Genomic DNA, 21477 nt, shown 5'->3' with positions numbered 1-21477 from the left:
TGTAAGAATCGTAAAATGGGAGTAAAAAAAATTTCTTTTGTTGCTGGCGTCGGAGAAATAATTATTGTGGAAATTATCCAACGATGTTGTACAATCAATAAAAAAAAACGTTCCCGGCGCGCATTTTCGTTGTTCGTTTCGTTGGCGCTTTTTTCCCATACCCCAATTACCATCATTTCTGTTTCTTAATGATGTTCTTTTGCACGGGTTTCAAACTCTATTCTATTCCAGACATTATATGGATGATTTTAAATTGATAAAAGAGGCGCACAGGGACAGAGAGACAAAGTTTAAAATAATTTCCCGAATAAGATCCATACAAAAGTGGAACGCGTCTGTCATGCTTCTGGTTTCATAACACATTAAAGTTTCAGCAATCGAAACACTGGTCGTTTTGTTTGTCGTTCAGAAAGCTCTAATCAAAATATTAAAATTCAAAATAATAAATTCTCATCTTCAACTTGTGGTACGGCTATAACTTACACTGGTGCGGATGCATTAATTTAGTGTGTTTATTGTCAGTAAATTGAAATTACTAGACTCACTTTAAGACGAACGGTATTGACCGAGTTTATTTAATTGTTTCGTTCGGAACATCGTGACACAAGTGTAGGTAGGTAAGGCAAATTCGATTATAAATCGGCAATTTCAGTTTGCATTAACATTGTCGTCTACGTTTGCCATTATTTGTAAAAGAAATTGATGGAGAATAATGCCGTAGGGAAAATAATTGCATCGCTATTGAACGTCCTTTAAAAGTTTGTACGTCCTGAGCGCATCTCATAATGCTCGGATATATCGCAACGTAGGCAATAAAGCAACGTTAGCGTTTAAGAAAGACACCCAAATTGCAGAAAATGTTGACTCGTACGAGAATTCATATCGCATGGGTTAAATCGTTGTTTCTTATGACCTACTTTTCAAGAAGGTAAAGACTTTTTTTTAGAAACTATTCACTACAATGCATCCGGGTCTTTTCGGAAGACCTACTTTGGAAAGTGTTTCCCGGGATTCATTTATCTTATCGTTTTTCTTTAATGGATGGAACTGACGTGGAAGATGTAAGTAGATAAATGAGTTATTTTTATTATTTACGACACAGGCAATAAATAGGTAAGTAAGAGGTAATTGAGTATACTGCTGTCCCATTATGAGGATCGAGGATCTTTATGAGCAGATCTAGTGAGTTCTCGAAAGCTTCGAGGAACTCTTAACATGACTTCTCGGGATGAGCTTGGAACAGAGAATTCCAAACCAAGCATTCGCACTAAATAGTCCACTGTATCCAAAAGTAAACACTTTTGATCAGAGACTTCACAGTGAAGTCAAGTCACAAGACAAACATTTTTGCGAACATTTGACGAGAAAAAAACGTAAACAAGAAGTGTAACAATTGCGATGCTAACTATTGTTGACTGAACGTTAAGCAAAATTCAATCATTTAACATTCATTAATCATTTATCGTGCGAATGGAATTTTAGTATTTTCATTAAACATTAGTAAGACAGCTAACTGGTAAAGACAAAATCCGAATAAAATTGTCTGAAATCTCTGAAAAATACATTTTAGTTTTTATTACTGAATAACGTAGATAAGTCGGTAAGTCAACAGAGAAAAAAAAAAGTTCATTCAAGATGCGGAAAGGCGCATTAACTGCGACTTTTTTCGGTACAAAGATTTACAGATAAATGAAAATGTCAATAATATTCGTAATGCGCTAATTCGATTTGCCTGATGTAAAATAGTATAAAATTGATGTTAAACGATGCTTACAATAGCGGGGAGAGAGAGACAAAGAAATAAAAGAAGAAAAAAACTGGTAGCTTACACGTCTTGAGACTAGTTGAAACCATATAAGCATGCACAAGAGTGCAATCAAATATTTTTATTTTCGTCTAGACCATTCTGGATTAATCTGGATTGGTTTGGATTGGTAAATGATACATTTTTTAACAAGAGGTGTTTCACATTCAGTAGAAAGCCTGTTTAGTATGTTGTGAAGAGAAACATTTACTCACAATATGGACGTCGAAATGGTCAATTAAGTCTGTAAATTTGACTCAGACTTTAATATTTTGTTTTGATTCGACGAACATGTTAATTGATACTAGACAAATTCGAAGCATTTTTTTCGTTCGGTGCAATGTCACAGTCTCACGTACACATTTTCCGTTTGCTGATGATAATTTGGAGAGTTGTTTTTAATCATCAAATTAGGATCAATACCTGTCTAAGAAATTCAGACCAAGCACGGTAGTTGTACTCGATTTTCGTTCGAACAAAGTACAAAAATGCAATTTGCAACGAATATTATCTAACGGGCCGTACCCGATAAGTATGTAAAATGAAAACGAAAGAATAAATTTGTGGCTGTCATTAACGTCTTAGAATGTTAATTACATTTTAAAGAAAGGTCAAACCAAATTTACCAAAGAAATTATGCCGATGCGGTACTGTGTTGGATACAAAAATATTTTCGCTTTGATTATTGAAATTTGAAACTGGTTGAAACGGCGCAAAAGGTCTTAACGATGTTATCGTTAGTAAAACGTCAACGTTTCAATTTTTTGCACATCTACCTTGCGTTGCTTACTCAATGTTTCTTTTTTGTTTGTTTTTTCAATGAACTTCCGTGGCGTCATAAGAAGATTTGGTAATTTATTAAAACTATAATCTGAGATTCCGCTGAGAAGTAGCGATCATTGTAAAACCATTCTTAGAGGAAAACATTAGATAACACTAATGAGTCCCTACAGACGACCGCAAGGACGAAACATTTATAGATAATTGAAACAAATGAAGTAACAGATTGAATCGTTACATCGTGAATCTTGAGCCGTTTTTCCTGAAGATTAATAAAAACCTGAATCGAAGCTCGAGCCAAAGAACTTGAAAGTCAAAGCAATTTGCAGATAGTCTATTTGCAAGTGGTCCATTCGAATATAACAAAAATACTAAATCCCATCCATCAGATCAAACAACAATCGTAAGGTTGAACACCTCGCAATTAATTTCGTTAATTCATCACCATGTGAAGTATTTACTCAATTAAGTCGATGGCAAACTGGAAATTTGCAACGAAGCGAAAAACTTATTTGTAAGACAGGTTTGGACGCGTTATCTTTGCTTACGTCAATACAGATAGATTTTTTTTCCCCAGAAATTTACTTCAACTGTCTAAATAGTTTGGGGGCCATCCGTTAGGGAGATTGAGATTTTCATTTACAGTTATAAGTGGACGTAGAATGTGGAAATTCTAAGTAATTTCTCCACACGAATTATATGAAGAGTTATAAATTTTCAAGTTTTTGATAAGTGAAAATTGCAATCTTCCTATTAAGTCCACACGTATAGACGTCCCAGTTAGAAAAATCGTGGACTTTTAATTGATAGTCATTTAAAAATATTTCATGGAAAATGTTGGAATCTATGTCCGAATCGCAGGTGCAATAAAGATATAAATATATCGCAATCATTAGAAACACTTGAGTAGCTCATGTCCTATTCTGAAAGATTCTATTCTCAGAATTTAATGGAAATCCGAAGTGACAATGCCATCATTCAGCAAATCGTCACACATTGCGAACTGGCTGGTGAATAGAGACACCCGACCTACTAAAAAATCAATGGACAAAGTCAAAGTTTGTTGCAAGTCTTTACACGAGCGATATAGCAAAACAACTAACAACAAAAAAATACTTCGAACCAAATTTTAATGTACAGATGTCACGACCAATTCGAATTGTTAAACCAGCAAAATTTACACCCAGATCATTATTATTCTAGAACAACACGTTTGGTGAGAATGGAAACCAACAAAAAAATTATGTTAATTACGTAAGCATAGTACACTGTCCGCCGCTATGCTGCTTATTATGAGACTATGAGAAACGTAAACTATAATTTAGAAAGAAATGGAAGATAAATGCGACCGTTGTACACAATAATACATGGTGGACATGATCGATAGATTAATTAAGAATGTGCTGAGAATGTTTTCTTGCAAAACAAAAAAACAAAAAAAAATGAATTTGATAAACGTAATAACGTTATTATTGACGGAGATTATCATGTCAATACATTTCATATGTAGAAACAGTTTTCCGCTTATGTTATACGAAATCTAACACCCAATTAGACACTGTATCATTAATAGAGTTTTAGTGATAAATAAAAACACACTCTTGCACAACAGAATATGTTTCAAATTTCGAATCAATACTCGACAAGGAGCAGCTAAAATCGCACAGAAAAACCTTCGGAATTTCATTAAAACCATTTTTTTTTCGCACATCTCAAGTGATTGCGCCAGTCCAATTATCAATCGAATTTGTTGATAATAATAAACACTGGACGACTGTAAATGTTTTTGTTGTAAATTGAGATGTGTAATGACTAATTTGTAACATCGATTGACACCCCGTTAATTGATCGACGACCTAATGAACAAAGTCACATATTATATAGATTTGTCTCTCACTGTTGTGTGTTATTTTTTTCCGTCGTCAATGCAATAAATTTATTAATAAATTCCCTACGACACTGAATCTAAACCGAAAAGACCTTTGTATTTTAGAATCCCCAAATTATATATTTTTTTCTCTATTATTCGAGCCGACAACGTATCTGTTCTTATGCATTTTATTTTGTATTATGAAGCCGAAACAGAAAAATGCTCTTTGGGCGTGGAATATAAAAATTTTCGTTTCACTCAAATCACAACTTAATTCACATAATTTACAATGAATTCATATTTGTTCGATGCATTTGATTTTCTTGTATTGAATTTTTGTAATAATTTAATTAATAACCAAATAAACACCAAGAAATTTAATTAAATGTTAAAAATTACTTACCTCTATATCTGCCATATTATCAGGTGTGACACTTCGAACGCAATTGGTAACGACTGGTAGATTTTTTGTTTGTTTTTGTTAGGTTGAATTTCCATACACAAACTGTGTAATACCGGTAATACCATTTAGATCATTGCCAACAATACCACTACAGAATTCTTTTAAACGAGTAGCGGATGGTACCATAACCGTGTCATAATTAATGTAGAATATGGTCCTACTTCTACAATTAAATTAATTAATTTCTATTCTTTTTGCATAAAAACTTAAAAACAAATAGAATGGTTGTACTGATCTGGAATTTTGATTTCATACAGTAAACCTAGTCAAATATGATACTTCAAACCATTCAAATATACAATAAAAAGTTCTAAAATCCCAATAAATAAAATTCGATTTGGCAGTTTCATGGTGTCTTGGCCCAAAATACAAACTGCGAGGGGTTAATTACTAGGATAGCCGGATAGGTTCAGATAGAAAAAGTTCTGACACACCTCTGAGTCTATCACTGAGGCAATGGCAGCAAAAAAGAATTTGAGTAACTCTTCCATCGACTTAAACTAATAATTTTATATGAAAAAAAACATGGATCCGTTCAAATTTTGGTGCCAGCTGTCTTCGTGAATGTACCAACCTGTTCTTTTGAAGATTAGAGAAATGGTACCATAGTGTTCTATTTCGAACAGTTAGCACAGTTCACAGTTTATTCCCTTGACTGAAAGTCGAGGGTCTCACGTCAGAAAATACCCTAAGATGTTTGTCACCACACAAGTACACTATGTTTGAAATGTTGTGAAAAACGTAATTGTTTGCAACCAATTTTTTTTGTCACGACGATAACTTGAGTAATTCTTAACCGATTTTGCTGAAATTTGTTTTTTTTGATACCAACATTGAAAAACGATACTTTCGCCCCGCATATGAGGGGCGAAAGTAAAAAAATGCATCCCACGGGGAGAAAGTACTTAACGAAGAGCGAACGCAACTGAACGAACAGCGAAAGTGACTGACGTCACAGAAAATGAGAGAAATGAGTCGAGTTGTCAACAAAATCCGCTCATATTATGCAGAATACTTTGATCAAAATTGTAAAACACTGTGCGCCAGTGTTCTTATTGAAATTAGCATACAAAGTTGATACTTTTTGTTACTGAATGATTTGTTAGTTATATCTTAATTTTTGTGTGTGTTATTGTTGTGATGGCTAAATTATTAAATTTTTCATATACCAGGGGGCTGCCGCCCCCTGGAATCCCGCATTTTCTGGCTAAATGCCTTTTTATTTCAACATTTTGTTGCGATGTTTGCGATACGTATCAATTTTCAATGTTGGTATCAAAAAAAATAGTATGAACGACTCGGGGCAAAAGTAAAAAATTCAACCTGTGCGATTAGAGCCCTTGCCTTCGGCGCGGGCTCCAACTCTCGCACACGGTTGAATTTTTTTACTTTCGCCCCTTGTCATTCAATGTACTATTAATCGACGAGGAATTGAATCCCGAGGTTAAGTTCGAAGATGGGCCATGGGAAACTACTGATAATTGATATTGATAATTTAATGTGTTGTGTAATGTTGTATGAAATGTTATAAAAAACGTAATTGTTTGTTACCATTTTCTTTTTGTCACACCGATAATTTGAGTATAACCGACAAATGTGTTGTAATCGACGAGGAATTAGATTCGCAAGAATAAGTTGGAAGATGGGCCGTGTCAGGATCTGGAAACTATTCCAGGAAAACAAGATTTTACTCTGTTGATAATTAGCAATTTAATGTGTTCTTCACTTGACTGAAACTGATGAAAATAGTTAAAAATGTGGATTCCCACAATTATCTATTTGAAAAAATATATGAAATGTTCTGTAAAATCTTTAATGGGTCCCATTATTTTTTGATAATTCATCTTATTTAAGAAGTTGATTAAGAAGTTGAACAATGACAAAAAAAAATATTTTGAGAAAATTATCAGTCAAGGGACCTGACCCATCCAAAAGGTGGGACCTAGTTTAACTGAAATTTTACAAATATCCCTGATAAAACAATATCTCTGTCGGCACACATAAGTTACCAGTTATTTTGCTTTTTTTTCTTATTTCCGATAATAGAAAGATACTGGATATTACTCAAGTTGTCTAATTAGAAAAAATTTTATCGTTTTAAGTGTCATACTGGAATAGTTTATTGGATAGTGAAGATACCGTGATCGGTATACACAACTACTACTTGGTAGCAAATAAAATATGTGTATTGGTGTCTTTGGGTGTGAACCATAATATGTAAAAATAAATGAACGGACCGCCATCTACAAAACACTGGGCAAATCAGTAAACTTCGAAAAGCGTTTGAAGTAAAACTTCTTTTGATTATACTTATAATTTCATTGAAGGTTCTGAAGAACAAGTTAAGACACTTATGAGTTGATTGCGAAGGCGGTGAAACATAAATTTTGACAATTTATTTATGTTTTGTTAAACGCACTCATTACAGATTGAGTGAAATGCGTGAAATGTCAACTTGATAAAATTGATTTTTTTTTTCAAGTTTTATTTTCGCACAATCTTTAATGAATGTGTTGAACAAAACATTTCAAGATTTGTGTTTCATCCGCCTTCGTAAGTGTCTTAACCTGCTCTTTCAGAACCCTGATTGTATTGGCGACATGGGTGACAAAGTTTAATTCAATATTTTATATGTATAAATTCTGTCGATATTTTTTTCTCCTAGAAATATTACATTATGCATTTCTGTTTGTGCAATACGAATTTAATTTTATTTTTTTACGTTTCATTCAATTGAAAATCGCCGCTTCCTTTGTATTCGAAAGCTTTTTCGACATTAAAACTTTTTCGCAATCCAGGTAAGAATATATAATAATTCTTAGTGTGGAACGTTCCCAATGAATATATGTCTTTAAATAATATTGATTGGGTGCTTTTCTTGGATCGTTCGAGCAGTGGCGCAAAAAATGTGAAATTTTAGATTCCAGAAACATTTTCCATTTGTGTTCAGGGTGTAACCCTTTGGTTATCAAGGTGTAGTGGGGACTGTGTAAATTCTCATTCCGCATAAATTTCAAGCTATGCTGTAATATACATCGTACGTGTTGGTTCGTCCGTCGACATAAATTAACTTTTAATTTATCCACGATCGAGTAAATGAATGCTGCCGACGTTACAAGCTCCTTAGAATATTATACATTATTGGAGCTACGCGGATCATTTGTTTAAGGTTTAATTTTTTTGAAAATACATGAAACTGACCTGAAATACGGCTAATTTAGACTTTGGTTATCGCATATCGCATATAAGTGCAGAAGAGTCACGGAATTTTTGCGATATAAAATTTTTAGCAAAAATGGTGGATCCGACATTTTTTTATGCCACCACTTTTGAGTGTAGATTTCATAGAGGAACACTCAAGAGGTGGCATGGTGACCCTGATGTTAATAGGCTCCCAAAAATTACATTGTAATCATCCCAGACATGTGACAGCGTTACATTTATCTCTATGGTTGAACTGCGATGATCATCAAGGTGGTAGCAATATAATTCATAATAATTTGCGTCTGACTCCTCCAAAATTGAAAAAATCCACTAAGTCCTATTTAAATACTAGTCACTACCGTCATGAGTGTCTTAATGTATTCTTTCAGAGCCTTATATATTTATGTTCATTTTTTTATATATTTATGTCCATTCTAGATTCTAGTTTTTTAAAAGCTGATGTCAGAATAGGCGCTTTCGTAAAGACAGAAGTCATGCTATCGTACACATCTATCACAATTTGGAGGCTTTTTGCCGTCTGACATATGAACGTTAATGCTAGTATCAGTGCTATGGAAAAGCATGAAATTGTCCTCACTTCTGACTGTATGTACACATAAACTTCACAGCAAAAATATTTTCAATTTGAAAAACACTGAATATGACATTTGTGACATTCGCGGTCACAAATTTTTCCCTGATGCCACCAATGCATTTAAATAAACAAAAACCGGACACAAACTTTCTATTTTCGACATAACACAGTATATATTTGATAGTTTACTTTGCCGTCCAATGAAATTGTTGGTATTTTTACTTGGGTATATCAACATAGCAGAGTGTCTACGATCAGAAGAAATGTCTTCAACGTATTTCGATAAAAAGATTGACGGTCTCGATCTGATTGTATTCGATTTGGACTATACTCTATGGCCATTTTACGTCGAATATTGCGATAAACCTTTCAAAAAAACCGAAACGGACATACTGGACGCCAGTGGCAACCAAGTTAAGCCATATCCGCATTCAACGAATATCTTACAAAAATTGTCCAGCCTTGGCTACAAAATTGGTATTGCATCTAGGACGTCTGCTGTAAAGGACGCTGCTGAATTAGTCAATTCATTCGAATGGACGCAATACATCAGCTATCAGGAAATCTATCCGACCTGCAAAGTTCAGCATTTCAATCAATTCAATAAGCAATCTGGGATTCCATTCGAACGGATGCTGTTTTTCGATGACGAGGAACATAACGTTGCGGATATAAATGGAATCGGTGCCGTTGCTATACTTGTGGATAGCGGGGTCAGCGACAGTGTGGTTGCTGATGGTCTTGAGTATTTTGTGAGAAAACAGATCATCGGGAAATGAAGGTAAAGATTTGAAATTGAACTTGCTTGGTCTAATCTTCATTGCTGGTACGATGTTCATGTTAACTCACAAAAATCATTTTAATTTTTGACTGAAAGGGGTGTTGTACTTTGTCAGTTATAGCTTTCCAACCGCTCACAACTACACTGCAAAGTTGTGTTTTAAACAGACTTGTTGGTGATGGTGACTCTTTCGTTCTTGTTTATAGTGTAAAATGTGTTCATCCACAACTCTGCATGACAAATCACGATCGAATGTCCTAGTTCCACATCTTATTTATTCTCTTTCTTATTTCAGATCCAACTATGTTTAAGATGTTAAGGTCTGAGATAACTTGTGCGAATTTCTTTTTTATTGTCTGTAATTAAATTGTGGAACCAGACCATCAATGGAGTATTTGTCGTTATGGGAGTAAGTAAGTAGCTCATCGAAATATCTCATTAGTTGAAGGTCTCAAAACATGTCATTGGGCGGGGGAACATCTCACCGAAATTTTGACTTTGTTATCGCCTTGAAAACAATGTTTTCATCCTCAGGATTGTTCTTTGCTATATCCATTATGGAAACCTTGAACCACATTCAGTCATTAAAGAGGTGAGTAAATAGCCTTACTATTAACAAATACACAAGCCATGGACAAGTGCCTGAGTCGATTCGTGTCAAAATACTGTCATAAAACGTTCGGACGACACTTTCCCATACACTCATTACGCAAAAAACCTTCGAGAATTCATCAGTTTTTTGACTCTGTCACTATAGCTTGTGACGTGTGTGTTTATTAGTAAAGGTAAAGGCTATTTAAAAGTGAGACATAAGCCAACAGTGATAGTGAATTTCAAATTGAAGATTTGATAAGACATTCAATGAATGTGGCAAAGTTAGAATAATTTGGCAAAACTATCTGCCTTCATAGTCTCATCTGACCTTCCCCACAAGCTTTCTTATCTTTGAGTAAGAACTAAGCTCAGCAGATATGAATTGGTCTGTTAGTTAATCCCATCAATATGAAGTGAGACGAGAAATGGACATTCAACTACAGTCACGAAATAAAGTGAGTTATATCACCACAGATACCACCTAGCAGATAACATAGGCGACAGAACTGCTTGCACAGACTGTCATGCATAATATTTAGATTAACGGTCTTCAAAAGAGACCGCAGAATCAAAAGGATGTGTACCCATTCGAGAGGAGACCACAATGCAGCCTAAGCCATGTAGCCCTAAGTACAAAACGACAGATGTGTCCTAACGAGAGTAATCGTAGTGTACCTGAGTTAGTTTGTATTGAAGCCACACGTATAATGAGGCTTGCCGTACCTGACAAGCAAAATGTTCAAGTCTCCACCAACACCTTTACTTTGACAACATTTTCTTTTCGAAGTAAGATTACTCAGACATTCACATTCACAAGCCACTTCGAGTGTCATTGTTAGGGCATATGACCTATTATAGTAAAAGTTTCTCTAGCATTTTTTATAATCAGGAACGACTGCTTTGGATGTATGTCAAGTTAGTGATCTCTGGGAGAAATTGATCGATGGCTTATAGAAGCTTCTAGGTTGTCGTGAGCGTTGAGTTAACATTGTTCTTTATTAAACATTATGTTTGAATAGCTGAGCTAAATTGACCATAAACTTCTATTGTGGCGTCTTGGTGTCATTAGATTGATGAAACTAAGCGCAACGTTTAGTTGGAGCCAGTCTATCGATTTGCATTTCATTAATGTGTTTCGACTCGACAATCTGCTAGCTAATCATCAATTAATAAAATTAAATTATAATCAGTCATCACATTAGATAAATTGACCGACCCCGCGATCATTTCTAGGATCATTTTGAGAGACTTGTACAAAGCATCCTGGCTATTTTTGGAGAATTGCCGAGTAAATTTTCGTAGATTGTCGAGTCAATTTTCGTAGATTGTCGAAATACAATACATAAATACTAGACTCGTCCATGATAACGTGGTCGAACGGGTCGAATGTAAGATTGTGTACGATTTCCTTGCGTATCGTTGGGTTATAATATAGGGAAACTTACCAACTAAAATTTTTGTTTCGTTGAATGAAATTGATTTGACGGACCTTAAAGAAATCCTACAATGTTACAAAAATAGGCCGCCTCGGAATATTCCAATTAGTAACCAGTTTTCGCTTCCGGCGTTTTATAACTTTTCTTGTAAAGACTTTTGTCGTTTATGTCGTTGCTTTACAAGCAAGACTAATTGATTGGAAAAACCAGCTATTGACACATTAGAGTATCGTTTGAATGTTTATCCATTGTCACAAGAAAGGTCAGCGACAAAAACTGGATGATCTTCGTGCAAATTGTAGTTACAAATTGTTACACTGCCTCTATACTACGTTCACGTTTGTGGATAGTCTTCCATTACTTCGTTTCTGGGTGTTATTCGATTAAGCAAAAAAATCAGCAAAAACTTCTTTGAACCTAAAACAATCCCTGCTGTTCACAATATCAATTTCCGGTTGATTTGTTACATCAAATGTTTCTAAAAATAAATACAACCGCAACGCGGTCATTAATAATAAAAGGTGCTATTCTATAGTTGATATTATATTACAAAAAGCGAACCGTAATTCCTGAACGTCGACTATTTAATTTGCATTTCAACTTATCGACTAATCAATTCTAATTTTCATTCAAAACGAGCTATTATAGCCTCAATTTTCCCAGCTGACCGATAACTTGCCATTTATAAAACACCTTCATCTTTACACAGTTTCAGTCTAGTTCCAACATTTTATTGTATCCCTTGTGCCAGTATCCTGTAAGTAGAAATTGAAGGCTGTGCTGTAATCAGATTAAGACAATTAATGTTCAAGCATTTAACGAAAAATCATCGAAAGGAAACAATTTCTCAATTATATTCCATTCATCACATAAAGCATGGTAGTAATTGTAATGAATTCCGGAAATTTAAAACAAAACAAAAAAATGTGCGAAAAAATGTTCAAGTTCAATTTTTTGAAATTATTTCGTTCCGAAACAAGACAAAAATAAGCGAGAGTGCAATATGTATATATACTAAACTCATTGTGTACACACCAGGCAATGCTTTGAATGTTAAAATTAATTGTGTGTTCAATAAACAGCATTGTATTTTTATAACTTTAATTCGTTCGAATATAACCTCGTTATTATACTCCCGTGTGATTATTTGATAACATAAAGAAGAACTTCATTTATGGTATAGAACAAAATTCAATTTCATTGATGATTTGTATTCTGTTCACATGGAATCCATAAAGTCTACATAGGAATATGTTGTTTTTTTTTTGTTATCGAAAAGGTGACGAGAATGATTTTTTGACAGTTTAGCCGAAAGTATGCAACACCACATTTAAGACATTTTAGACTTAATTTGAAATATGCGGAAAAATGATTGTCGATAGTTTGGATTAAGGCTGCAGTCTGCACTCACGTGACTTTAAAACGCTGTTTATAGAATTATAGCCCATCGAGCCCTTATTCCAATCCACTTCATTTCACTTGCAATTTTGCCTCCTTTACCACACAGCATGTAACTTGTGATGAACCGCTCCTGCCTGGCTTATTGTACTCTGTCGTGCTGATATTGATATAGCTCTATAGAAAAAAGGAGGTTTTTGTGTAGATTACGTCCTTGTTACGTCCGGGAAATGAGTTTTAAAGTTCATGTTAATGAGGTAATGATTCATTTCCAGAGGGCTTAGCAAGTAGATTTATTGCTGAAAGTTTCGCCAGTAGATGTTGAGGTAGTTGTTTTGCAGTTTACATACCTCGATTGCAATTCACTATTCTCGTCTTAATATTAATGTTTAGCTAACTTAGTGGACGCAAACACAGCGCATCTCATTATAATATAACTTTCTTCTTCACTTGTTTAGATTTAAATTATTTTCAATTATTCTAATTACCGAGCTATTGCTGTATCTAATCATTATTTTTCTAAGTTGATGCAGCATTTCCATGCGTTTGCTGGTTTACACACTAACCGGGGTAGAAACTCCTAGAACATTTTTGTTAGCATTAATCTTTTAGAAACCTGTTTAAAATATTCAGTTTTCATCGTGAAACGAAGTCGACCTATATAAGCCCAGTGATCGTTGCCCGATTTTTAACACTCGAAGGGACTAAATCAATTTTTTTTCTATGTTTACAGGGCCTACTTCAGAGGAATCAAATTCCCGAAAATTCCCTAATTTTTCCGGCACGTTTTATCTGTTATCTGTCTCTAAAATAATAAAAGTACATCGAAGTGTATCCGTTGTGTTGATGGCATTTTTAATTGTTTTTTTTAAATGTCTTTTGAGCTAAATCGATTTTATTCGGATGGTATTTAAGAGCAACCAGTATTCAGGAATTTTCGGGAATTTAATTCCCTAAAATAGGTGGTCCTACAGACAAAATTAGATTGTTTCTGACATGATATTACATGGTACATGGTACATGGACCTATTTTGTGTCTATAATTTAAAAAAAAACCTTTATCACTCGGGTAGTTTAACGTTATACCAATTTCAAATGAAGCAGTTTTGTGTAAGAAATACTCAGATTCTGAATTTCAGAACAATCCATTTTTAAGTGTAGTATATACGTCTGTCTAAACAGAAACTTTGTGTGTCAGCAACTAATTTAACGAAAGTCAAAAGTAGAAAACTATTTATTGTATAAAAAAAATAAGATAAGCCATCCACAAATGACTATTTTCCCAACTCATCGATGGAAAGTGAAGCTTTCGTTGCACTTATTGATGCACACTCGGCCGGCGACATATTTATCACTCGGTGACATAAATAACTATTAGTAGCAAGTGTCTAAATTGACTAAAGTACGCACCCAACTACGACTTGCGTCTGCACAAAACACGCTATTATGGACAATTTATAAATGACACCATATTCATTTTTGTTTTTTGACACTGTGCTCTTCCAATAATGTACCCTACCCTATACCCTCCGTTCTCGAAAAATGGAGAACAAACAAAATCTTTCAATAAATCATCTGTTATCGACAATTGCCACAAAGGTAAATGATTGGTTGCGGTTAACGTTGTCCTATACAGATAAAATACGATTAAACTAATGAAAGCATGCGAAGTAAAATCAGCTCACTAAAATATTAAACAAATATTAAAAAAGGCAGATGTTTTGGGACAAAATTTTACGTACGGAAGCAAATTTATCGCTTCACACTTGCGCACTCAAAATGAATTTTAAGCGCTACAGTATCAACCAATAAATACTTAACATAAATATCTACATTGAAATTCTAAGCACTGACCAGGTATACCACAGATGAAGCAACGATTGGCTTCAATAGCAAGTGGTTTTGATAAAATTGGTTCCTGCTTACATGCTCTAACATGTTTGCACATTTGTGTGTATATTATGACTTCCTGCTATCTAAATGTAACAATGCAATAGTCATTTGTGTACCTGTTTCGGACGATTGATTTAAGGCAATTTCGCGGATTGTAGGCCGAACGAAGTGAGGTCTACAAGCGAAAGTGCCTTAAATCAACCGTCCCAAACAGGTGCACATGTGAGTTTTCATGCAGAGGGCCGGAAACCCGAGAAAATTCGAAAAATTGCCCTCATTTTCGGCCCCGAAGCATGAAAAGTTGTTGTTGTTTTATTTTCAAATTTCTATCTCGAAGTTGAACCAACAATATATAATTTCTCCATCCACCATCCTGGTAATCTAAACAAGGTTATTGCTATTGTCGACCTCAACAGAAAAAAGTAAATGACCTGTGCATTGTGGTACACCACGACGGAGTAAAGTTAACCATGCAGGAGCGCTGATTTGACTAGGGACCTGAATAATCTAGAACCCTAATATTTTTTGCGAACAAAATTTTTCAATTCATGTCAGTGTTCATTTGAGCTCATTTTCATACAGTGTATTAGGTCCCTTATTTGACGTTTCAAAAATGAACCGCTCCTGCCTGGTTTATTTTACTCTGCCGTGGGTACACTAATCCAAATTGAAGAAGTTCTTCAGTGAGAGTCAAAGGTAAATATTGATGACTTTGAGACTTCATTTGAATTCACACTATAGGTGAAAGTTACAAAATGACAGTTATAAAAGACAATTGAACATTTTACAAACGACAAATGTATCGCCTAGGGGTTATTGCAAAAAATTTTACCTCATATGATTTACCATTCAATTTGCTATATAAGAGAGCCCTAGTCAACGCTAATCATTTATTTTTGTCAAGTTGCCGACAACAAAAATGACGACCCGCAGAGTCGTCAAAAGAAAATTTTGGAGATGCCCCTAGAAGGTCATTGAAATCGAAGGAAATTTGACTAGAGGATACGCGGGGTCTCAAAAAAGAAAGACATTCGACAATATACGTTTTCATTATTTTTCAAAGAAATAATTTGGAAATAAAAGACCATCCTCTCGCATAACGTAGTTTTTCTGACGTCAGGGGCAGTTTTTAAATTTCTGAAAGCTAAATGCTAATTTTTGGCACCCAATCAATGTAACAAGTCTTAGGTCACGCAAAAATCGTTTTTTTTTTGTTAAGTTTTTGGTGCCATTTTATTTAGTCCCTACGGGCACTTGCCCAAAGTGTCCAAATTTTTTAGTCAACTTATGCAGAGAATTTGATGTCTTCTTTCAAACGGGGTAAACGTTTATATAACAGCAAAAAACTTAATTTTTGGGTATTGTCTGTCTGATGCCTTAAGATATTTGGAGACTCAACAAAAAGCAGGAACGTTCCGCGTATCATCTTTTTGTGTTATATTAAGTTCTGTTCAAATAAAAAGAACCAACGATAATGGTCTTATCCCTTCCTTCTTACACCTGCTGACAATGTAAAGATATGTTAAAAATATCCGAATTTACACTTATAACGTCTCATGAATAAAACATTTTTATTCTGCAAAGTCACCTGTTGTGTTGATATAAATAAAACCAGTTTCAGCGACTGTTGTAGAAAAGTGTTCATTCAAGATTTTGCTGCTGAAGAGGAGAGACTATCAGTATTAGTGCTCCTGTAAAATTAAAGTTAAATCAAATTGTCGATAACAATTGGTATATCTTGTGGTGATTTTTCTTAAATATACGAGATGTGAGTTTTTATCTTCGATTTTATTTATTGGAATTTTTTATTCTCAATTTTTAGTTATAAACTGGTCCAGTTGGTTGAATAGATTTTTTTTAATGACCGGTTTGATTTTGTTACATTTGTTTTAATGACCATGTAAACAATAATAACTTACAATCGGTTAATACGTTTTTAAATTTCCTCTTAACTGATATGGGCTTCTTATATTAGCATTGCAAACCAAGCAAGTTTTTATTGTGAAAAGTAGAAAAGTAAATATTTTGTAAGCGTGCACCTATTGTGTAATAAAAACCGGTCAGTTTATTGCAATTTTTAACATGAGTTTTTACATGATAAAACGTATTTGTGCTGGTTAAGATCTCGAACAAATTTTTGTTCATTTGAGTTATAAATTAAATTTAAACAAAAAAATATCAAGTAAATTATACCAGGTACACTGGGTCTGTGTTACGATTTAATTGACGAACTGAAATAAATGTTAAGTCTAGGGTAATTTGGTCGTGGCAATTCCATTGGTGTAAGACTCGTAACAAAATTAAACCGAAATTTGTAAATTAGTTTCAACGATTAATAGAAATTACCTTGGTACTGGTTTCGATCAGGCGAAGAACTTGAAAGTTTTATATTATCTAGAACAGCATTCTTTTCATCAATACAAACAAATATAGATTCGTCCATTTGACGGCTGCAAATCACTTCTGAATAATCTTATTTTAATCAATCAATAATCTCATTACCTAACAGCCATGTCTAGACTACAAATAACCAAAGAAAATTGACATCTAGACTGAACGACTAAGAAGTTATCATTATCTTATCCTAAAGAAGGAATATTTCAGACAGAAGATGACGCAACTAGAGCGTCCGTTTTTTTTTTTTTTTGATAAATACTCCTAATTTCTGAAGGAGGTGTATTGTGAAAGGACAGTTTGTCCACCGCAACAATTTCATGTAGTTTCAAAGTAACATAACTAGAACAGCTTGATGTCCCTCGCTACGGCTCTGGTACTTAAATCGATTTTTTTTTCTGTCTTAGTTGACACTTTTTTTTGCAGACGAAGATTCCGAAATTTTAAATTCTACAAATTTACTAACTAGCCGTCAACGGAAGGTTGTTTAAATGCTCGGACATTTACATTAGCGTTAATTTAATAAACAAAAAAAAATGTTTATAATGTAACTGTTTGCATTTACAATGATGTGAGAGTTTACTATATAGGCCACATCTTTCTACCAGGAGCAATTTGCGTAATGGTTCAATTGTCGTAATACGTATCAATTATTCAGTTATCGATTTATTAATATTCTAATTAATCCATTTGACATTATTATTTGTTTCCACACAGAGTTGGTAACAATATTGTTGAATTGACCAAGTGAAATTTTGAATAATATTTTGCAAAGCACGGGTAGAAAAGATGAAAAGCAATACCACTGTCACTGTTCACAAAACAACTCTCGTGTGGTATGGATTCATTCATACACCTACCTAAATGAAACCGAAACCTTCAAGCAGCATTAACATCCTCAAAACTCTAGTATTTTGTGGAAGTGAATGGATTTCTTTTTGGAACTAATAAGGGGTTTTAAGAAGGGAATTGAAATTGTCTGACTTTCAAATGGTGTAGGTAGATTAAATTTTAGTGAAACGTCTGACATCTAGACCTTAAGAATAGATGGTTATCTACGTATCTGTTGAGGACGATGAGTTTTCATCAATTTTACGAGTTGTAGCCCGAAAAAAGAGAGGGGAGCAAGCGAAAGTGGCTAACATCAACCGTCCACAACATATACAACTTTTCATGCAAAGGGACCAAATTATGAGAAAATTTCTGTAATTCTGCAATTGAATCACAAGGGCCATCTTGTGCCATCATTTAGGATTCACTATTTACTTTTTCATCTCTGTTCAAGTGGTGAAAGTACACCTCTCCATGGTTAACTTGTTGTTGAATTTCTAATTGTCACTTCTGATTATGGAAGCGAAAATTACAATTTTCCCAGATGAAGAGTGTTATAAAAAAAAGTCATTTAAAAGCGAAAACAGTTCACTAAAATCAAGGCGATTTTTAATTTAATTTCATTGATATTACTAAAGGTACCTGAAGTGATAGAAATAATTTTGAAACTGATGGATCACCGAAACATTCTCAAATTTCATTGTCACCACTTCTTGTCGGCCAAACTGATTAAATAAATTTACTTTTCGTTTATATGATTTTTCGTATACTCGGCATACGATTTTTATTTTCCATTAATTGCTTTCAAGAGAAAAATAAATAAAAATTCTGTTAACATTGAGATATTTACGATTGAAAAACATGTTAATAAGACTTAGCATCCATTAATAAAATTTATTGCCTTTTCAGATTCAAATTTAGTCACTCGAACAAATAACAATATTTAAAATGCATCTACAAACCAGTTTCGTTCTATTACTCGTATGCTTCGTTACTCTAACACTGGGTACAGAAGTCAAACAATGCAAAGGTAAAATTTGAGATTTTTTTTTCCTTTGTCGGAGATAACATTCAGAATCTTCAATTCATGTTATTATAGGCAGCAAAACGAAGAAATTAGATCCATCAGAAGTATCCGTATCGAATTGCAATAAAGGAACCTGCAAGCTACAAAAGAAGACAACCGTGGAGGTTTCATTGAAATTTGCACCGGCCAAAGATCTGAAAACATTGACGACATCAGTTTACGCTAATGTTCTGAACGTTCCACTTCCATTTATTGGTGTTGACGGAGCATCCGCTTGCGACAAATTGTTCAAGGAAGATGGTACAACACCGAGCAGTTGTCCACTGAAAGCCGGCGAAACTTATGTTTATAAAAATTCATTCCCCATACTGGAATTCTATCCGAAACTGAATTTAGTCGTTCATTGGGCATTGACTCACAATGATGAAAATATTGCTTGTTTCGAACTTCCAGCCAAAATATCATAATTATGCATTTAAATTCCATCGTTTTAGTGTTAAGAATTCAATTAATTAATAATTTAATAAATTATTTTCTAAATAATTTGGCCTTGCTGGCACTTTCTTTCATAGCACCAATTGTTCATCAGTCAGTAGCATTGTCAATTCATCTGCTGTAGGGGTCATTCATCTCATTCAAAAATGGAGTGGAGAAAAAATATCGAAAATACAAGAAGTGCACATTCTTTGAAACCTCCGCCTTAGATGTGTACGTAATTTGTGAATGACGACATAAATCATTGGCCCACGGTCCATTAAGGCAACACAAAAATTTGTAGCGCCAGACAGTCGGTGTGACTTATGTTCAACAGAAATAATTTCATTCTTAAATGGAAAGCGTTTCAGTATTTTACCCAATTTACCACAATGCACTTAGCTTATGATGGACTATCGTAAAAATTGACTGGAGGAAAGATTCAAGGGACTAATCGTAAATTTTGTGTCATAGCTTTTCACTTGCTGGCTCAAGCCTTCGGAACGCAGCCTGTCACAACGGTTTTGAAGATCATTTTAATATGAAAGTCCTTGTCCTTAGACTCAAACAAAATCTGAAAATTGTAGAATTAAACTTTCGCAAAGCTTTTCAGCCCATGCCCACCAGCGAGGCATGCTAGAATGTCTTCCGAAAGAGAAGTAGCGAAACTGTGATATTGCGATGAATGTCGAGGTTTTTAAGGGATTTGAAAGGTTACAGAACTTACAGAAAGGTTACAGTTATCTGCAGATATTCTTGTCCACCACAAAAAAAAACAACTGCGTTGGATAGAAGAACTCTTTCTTAAATTAAGTTTATACTGGTATATCGCTCATTCCAGCGTTACCTTAATTACATTCTCGAAAAATTCTCAGTCAGAATTCTACAAAATTAAGCAAACAGTTCACAGAAAGTTTTGTGTATAATTTCGTAGAACTACGAGAATTTAATAAAAATTAAATAGCCTCAATACAAACAACACACACTCTACGGCAGAGTCGAAATTTTGCTTGAGTGTGTGTTGTTCGTATTGAGGCTATTTAATAAAAATAACACTGGAACCAACCAACCAACCAACACTGAAATGAGCCATATATGTAAATTACAATACACCAACATAGCTAATGAATTCTCTTTGCAAGAACTATTTTTAGTTCAGGCAACTTGAACGTAACGTAATTAATTATTAATTATTAATTAATTGTTGCATTCAGTCTATCCTCCCATTCCCGTTCATAATAAATTCAACAATCGGAGGCTGGACTCCAATACGAACTCGTGCGAGTCTTTCGATTGATTCGGTTAATTTTTTGTTGATTTTATTCTTTCCCCAATTTGTACTAAATTGTCCGCAATTATTATATAACTAAGCAATTTCTATGGCTTTTCTTTGCTGTTTTCTGTCTGGGGAATATGGATTCATTATAAGAATTAGAAAATATAATTTATTATTAGAAAAGTTAATCTGATTGTGTTGGTCAATAGATTATGTTGTTCGGATTAACAAAACCGAATGAAAATAGTGTGGCATAATGTGGGCTTAATGCTTGACTAGATTGTGGAATGGTTGTCATTTCTCGAAGGAAATAAATCATTTGGAAAATTTTTATTTTTTTACATCATCTCTAAAAAGCTGAGCTAGTGGGAATTTCTGCGCCAAAACGGAAAGATCAACACAATCAACAGAAATGGCACAGTGCTAATTAATTCGTAGATGGAGGTCGCTCCTTCTAATGTCAAATTTATTTTTCAATTTTGGGTCTTCAATTGGTTTCTAAACTTCTACACCTGTGACGGCTGGGATATAAGTGAGTAGTAAGTTCACCCATATTAGAGGTGCAAGGTGATATTGCATATGAGTATGGGGTACATAAATTGGGGAAGCTATCAGTTAAAAATTGTTTTTTATTTTCCAAAACTGCTGACAGTTTCA

At 34.2% G+C, this 21477-nt stretch overlaps 3 protein-coding genes across 11 annotated transcripts in view; 2 read left to right on the top strand and 1 right to left on the bottom strand.

The window, feature by feature from the left end:
* Positions 1–4934, bottom strand: part of LOC119067170 (sodium/potassium-transporting ATPase subunit alpha) — a 54638-nt gene extending 49704 nt beyond the window's left edge. For 3 of the 7 annotated variants that reach the window (XM_037169974.1, XM_037169975.1, XM_037169973.1), the window contains exon 1: positions 4858–4934. In XM_037169974.1, coding sequence (XP_037025869.1) covers positions 4858–4872 — 15 coding nt within the window. In that variant the 5' untranslated portion in view covers positions 4873–4934. The remainder of the gene's footprint in view (positions 1–4857) is intronic. The other 4 variants (XM_037169980.1, XM_037169983.1, XM_037169972.1 and 1 more) reach the window with 3 other exon arrangements.
* Positions 4935–8760: 3826 nt separating this feature from the next.
* On the top strand, positions 8761–9498 carry LOC119067462 (magnesium-dependent phosphatase 1-like). The gene is made up of 2 exons (XM_037170448.1): positions 8761–8892; positions 8958–9498. Exon 2 carries the CDS (start codon positions 8980–8982, stop codon positions 9493–9495), a length of 516 nt encoding a protein of 171 aa, XP_037026343.1. The 5' UTR covers positions 8761–8892; positions 8958–8979; the 3' UTR covers positions 9496–9498.
* On the top strand, positions 9356–19613 carry LOC119067464 (ecdysteroid-regulated 16 kDa protein). 3 transcript variants are annotated; one of them, XM_037170451.1, is made up of 4 exons: positions 9356–9497; positions 9793–9811; positions 18953–19073; positions 19143–19613. In XM_037170451.1, the coding sequence occupies exons 3-4, from the start codon at positions 18992–18994 to the stop codon at positions 19535–19537; spliced, it is 477 nt and encodes a 158-aa protein (XP_037026346.1). In that variant the 5' UTR covers positions 9356–9497; positions 9793–9811; positions 18953–18991; the 3' UTR covers positions 19538–19613. The 3 variants fall into 3 exon arrangements, with proteins under 3 accessions (XP_037026346.1, XP_037026347.1, XP_037026345.1); XM_037170452.1 differs by lacking the exons at positions 9356–9497; positions 9793–9811 and adding an exon at positions 12388–12406; XM_037170450.1 differs by lacking the exons at positions 9356–9497; positions 9793–9811 and adding an exon at positions 16429–16586.
* The last annotated feature ends 1864 nt before the right edge of the window (positions 19614–21477 follow it).

The sequence above is a fragment of the Bradysia coprophila genome, assembly GCF_014529535.1.
Source record: "Bradysia coprophila strain Holo2 chromosome X unlocalized genomic scaffold, BU_Bcop_v1 contig_12, whole genome shotgun sequence".
Taxonomy (NCBI): domain Eukaryota; kingdom Metazoa; phylum Arthropoda; class Insecta; order Diptera; family Sciaridae; genus Bradysia; species Bradysia coprophila.
Note: the sequence above shows the minus strand (reverse complement) of the source record. Positions and strands in the feature narration are given on the sequence as shown.

Excerpts from the sequence above, each read along its gene's own strand:
- LOC119067462 (XM_037170448.1), top strand. The coding sequence starts at position 8,980 with ATGTCTTCAACGTATTTCGATAAAAAGATTGACGGTCTCGATCTGATT.
- LOC119067464 (XM_037170451.1), top strand. The coding sequence starts at position 18,992 with ATGCATCTACAAACCAGTTTCGTTCTATTACTCGTATGCTTCGTTACT. Across the intron at positions 19,074-19,142 it reads AGAAGTCAAACAATGCAAAG|GCAGCAAAACGAAGAAATTA; the intron begins GTAAAATTTGAG and ends ATGTTATTATAG.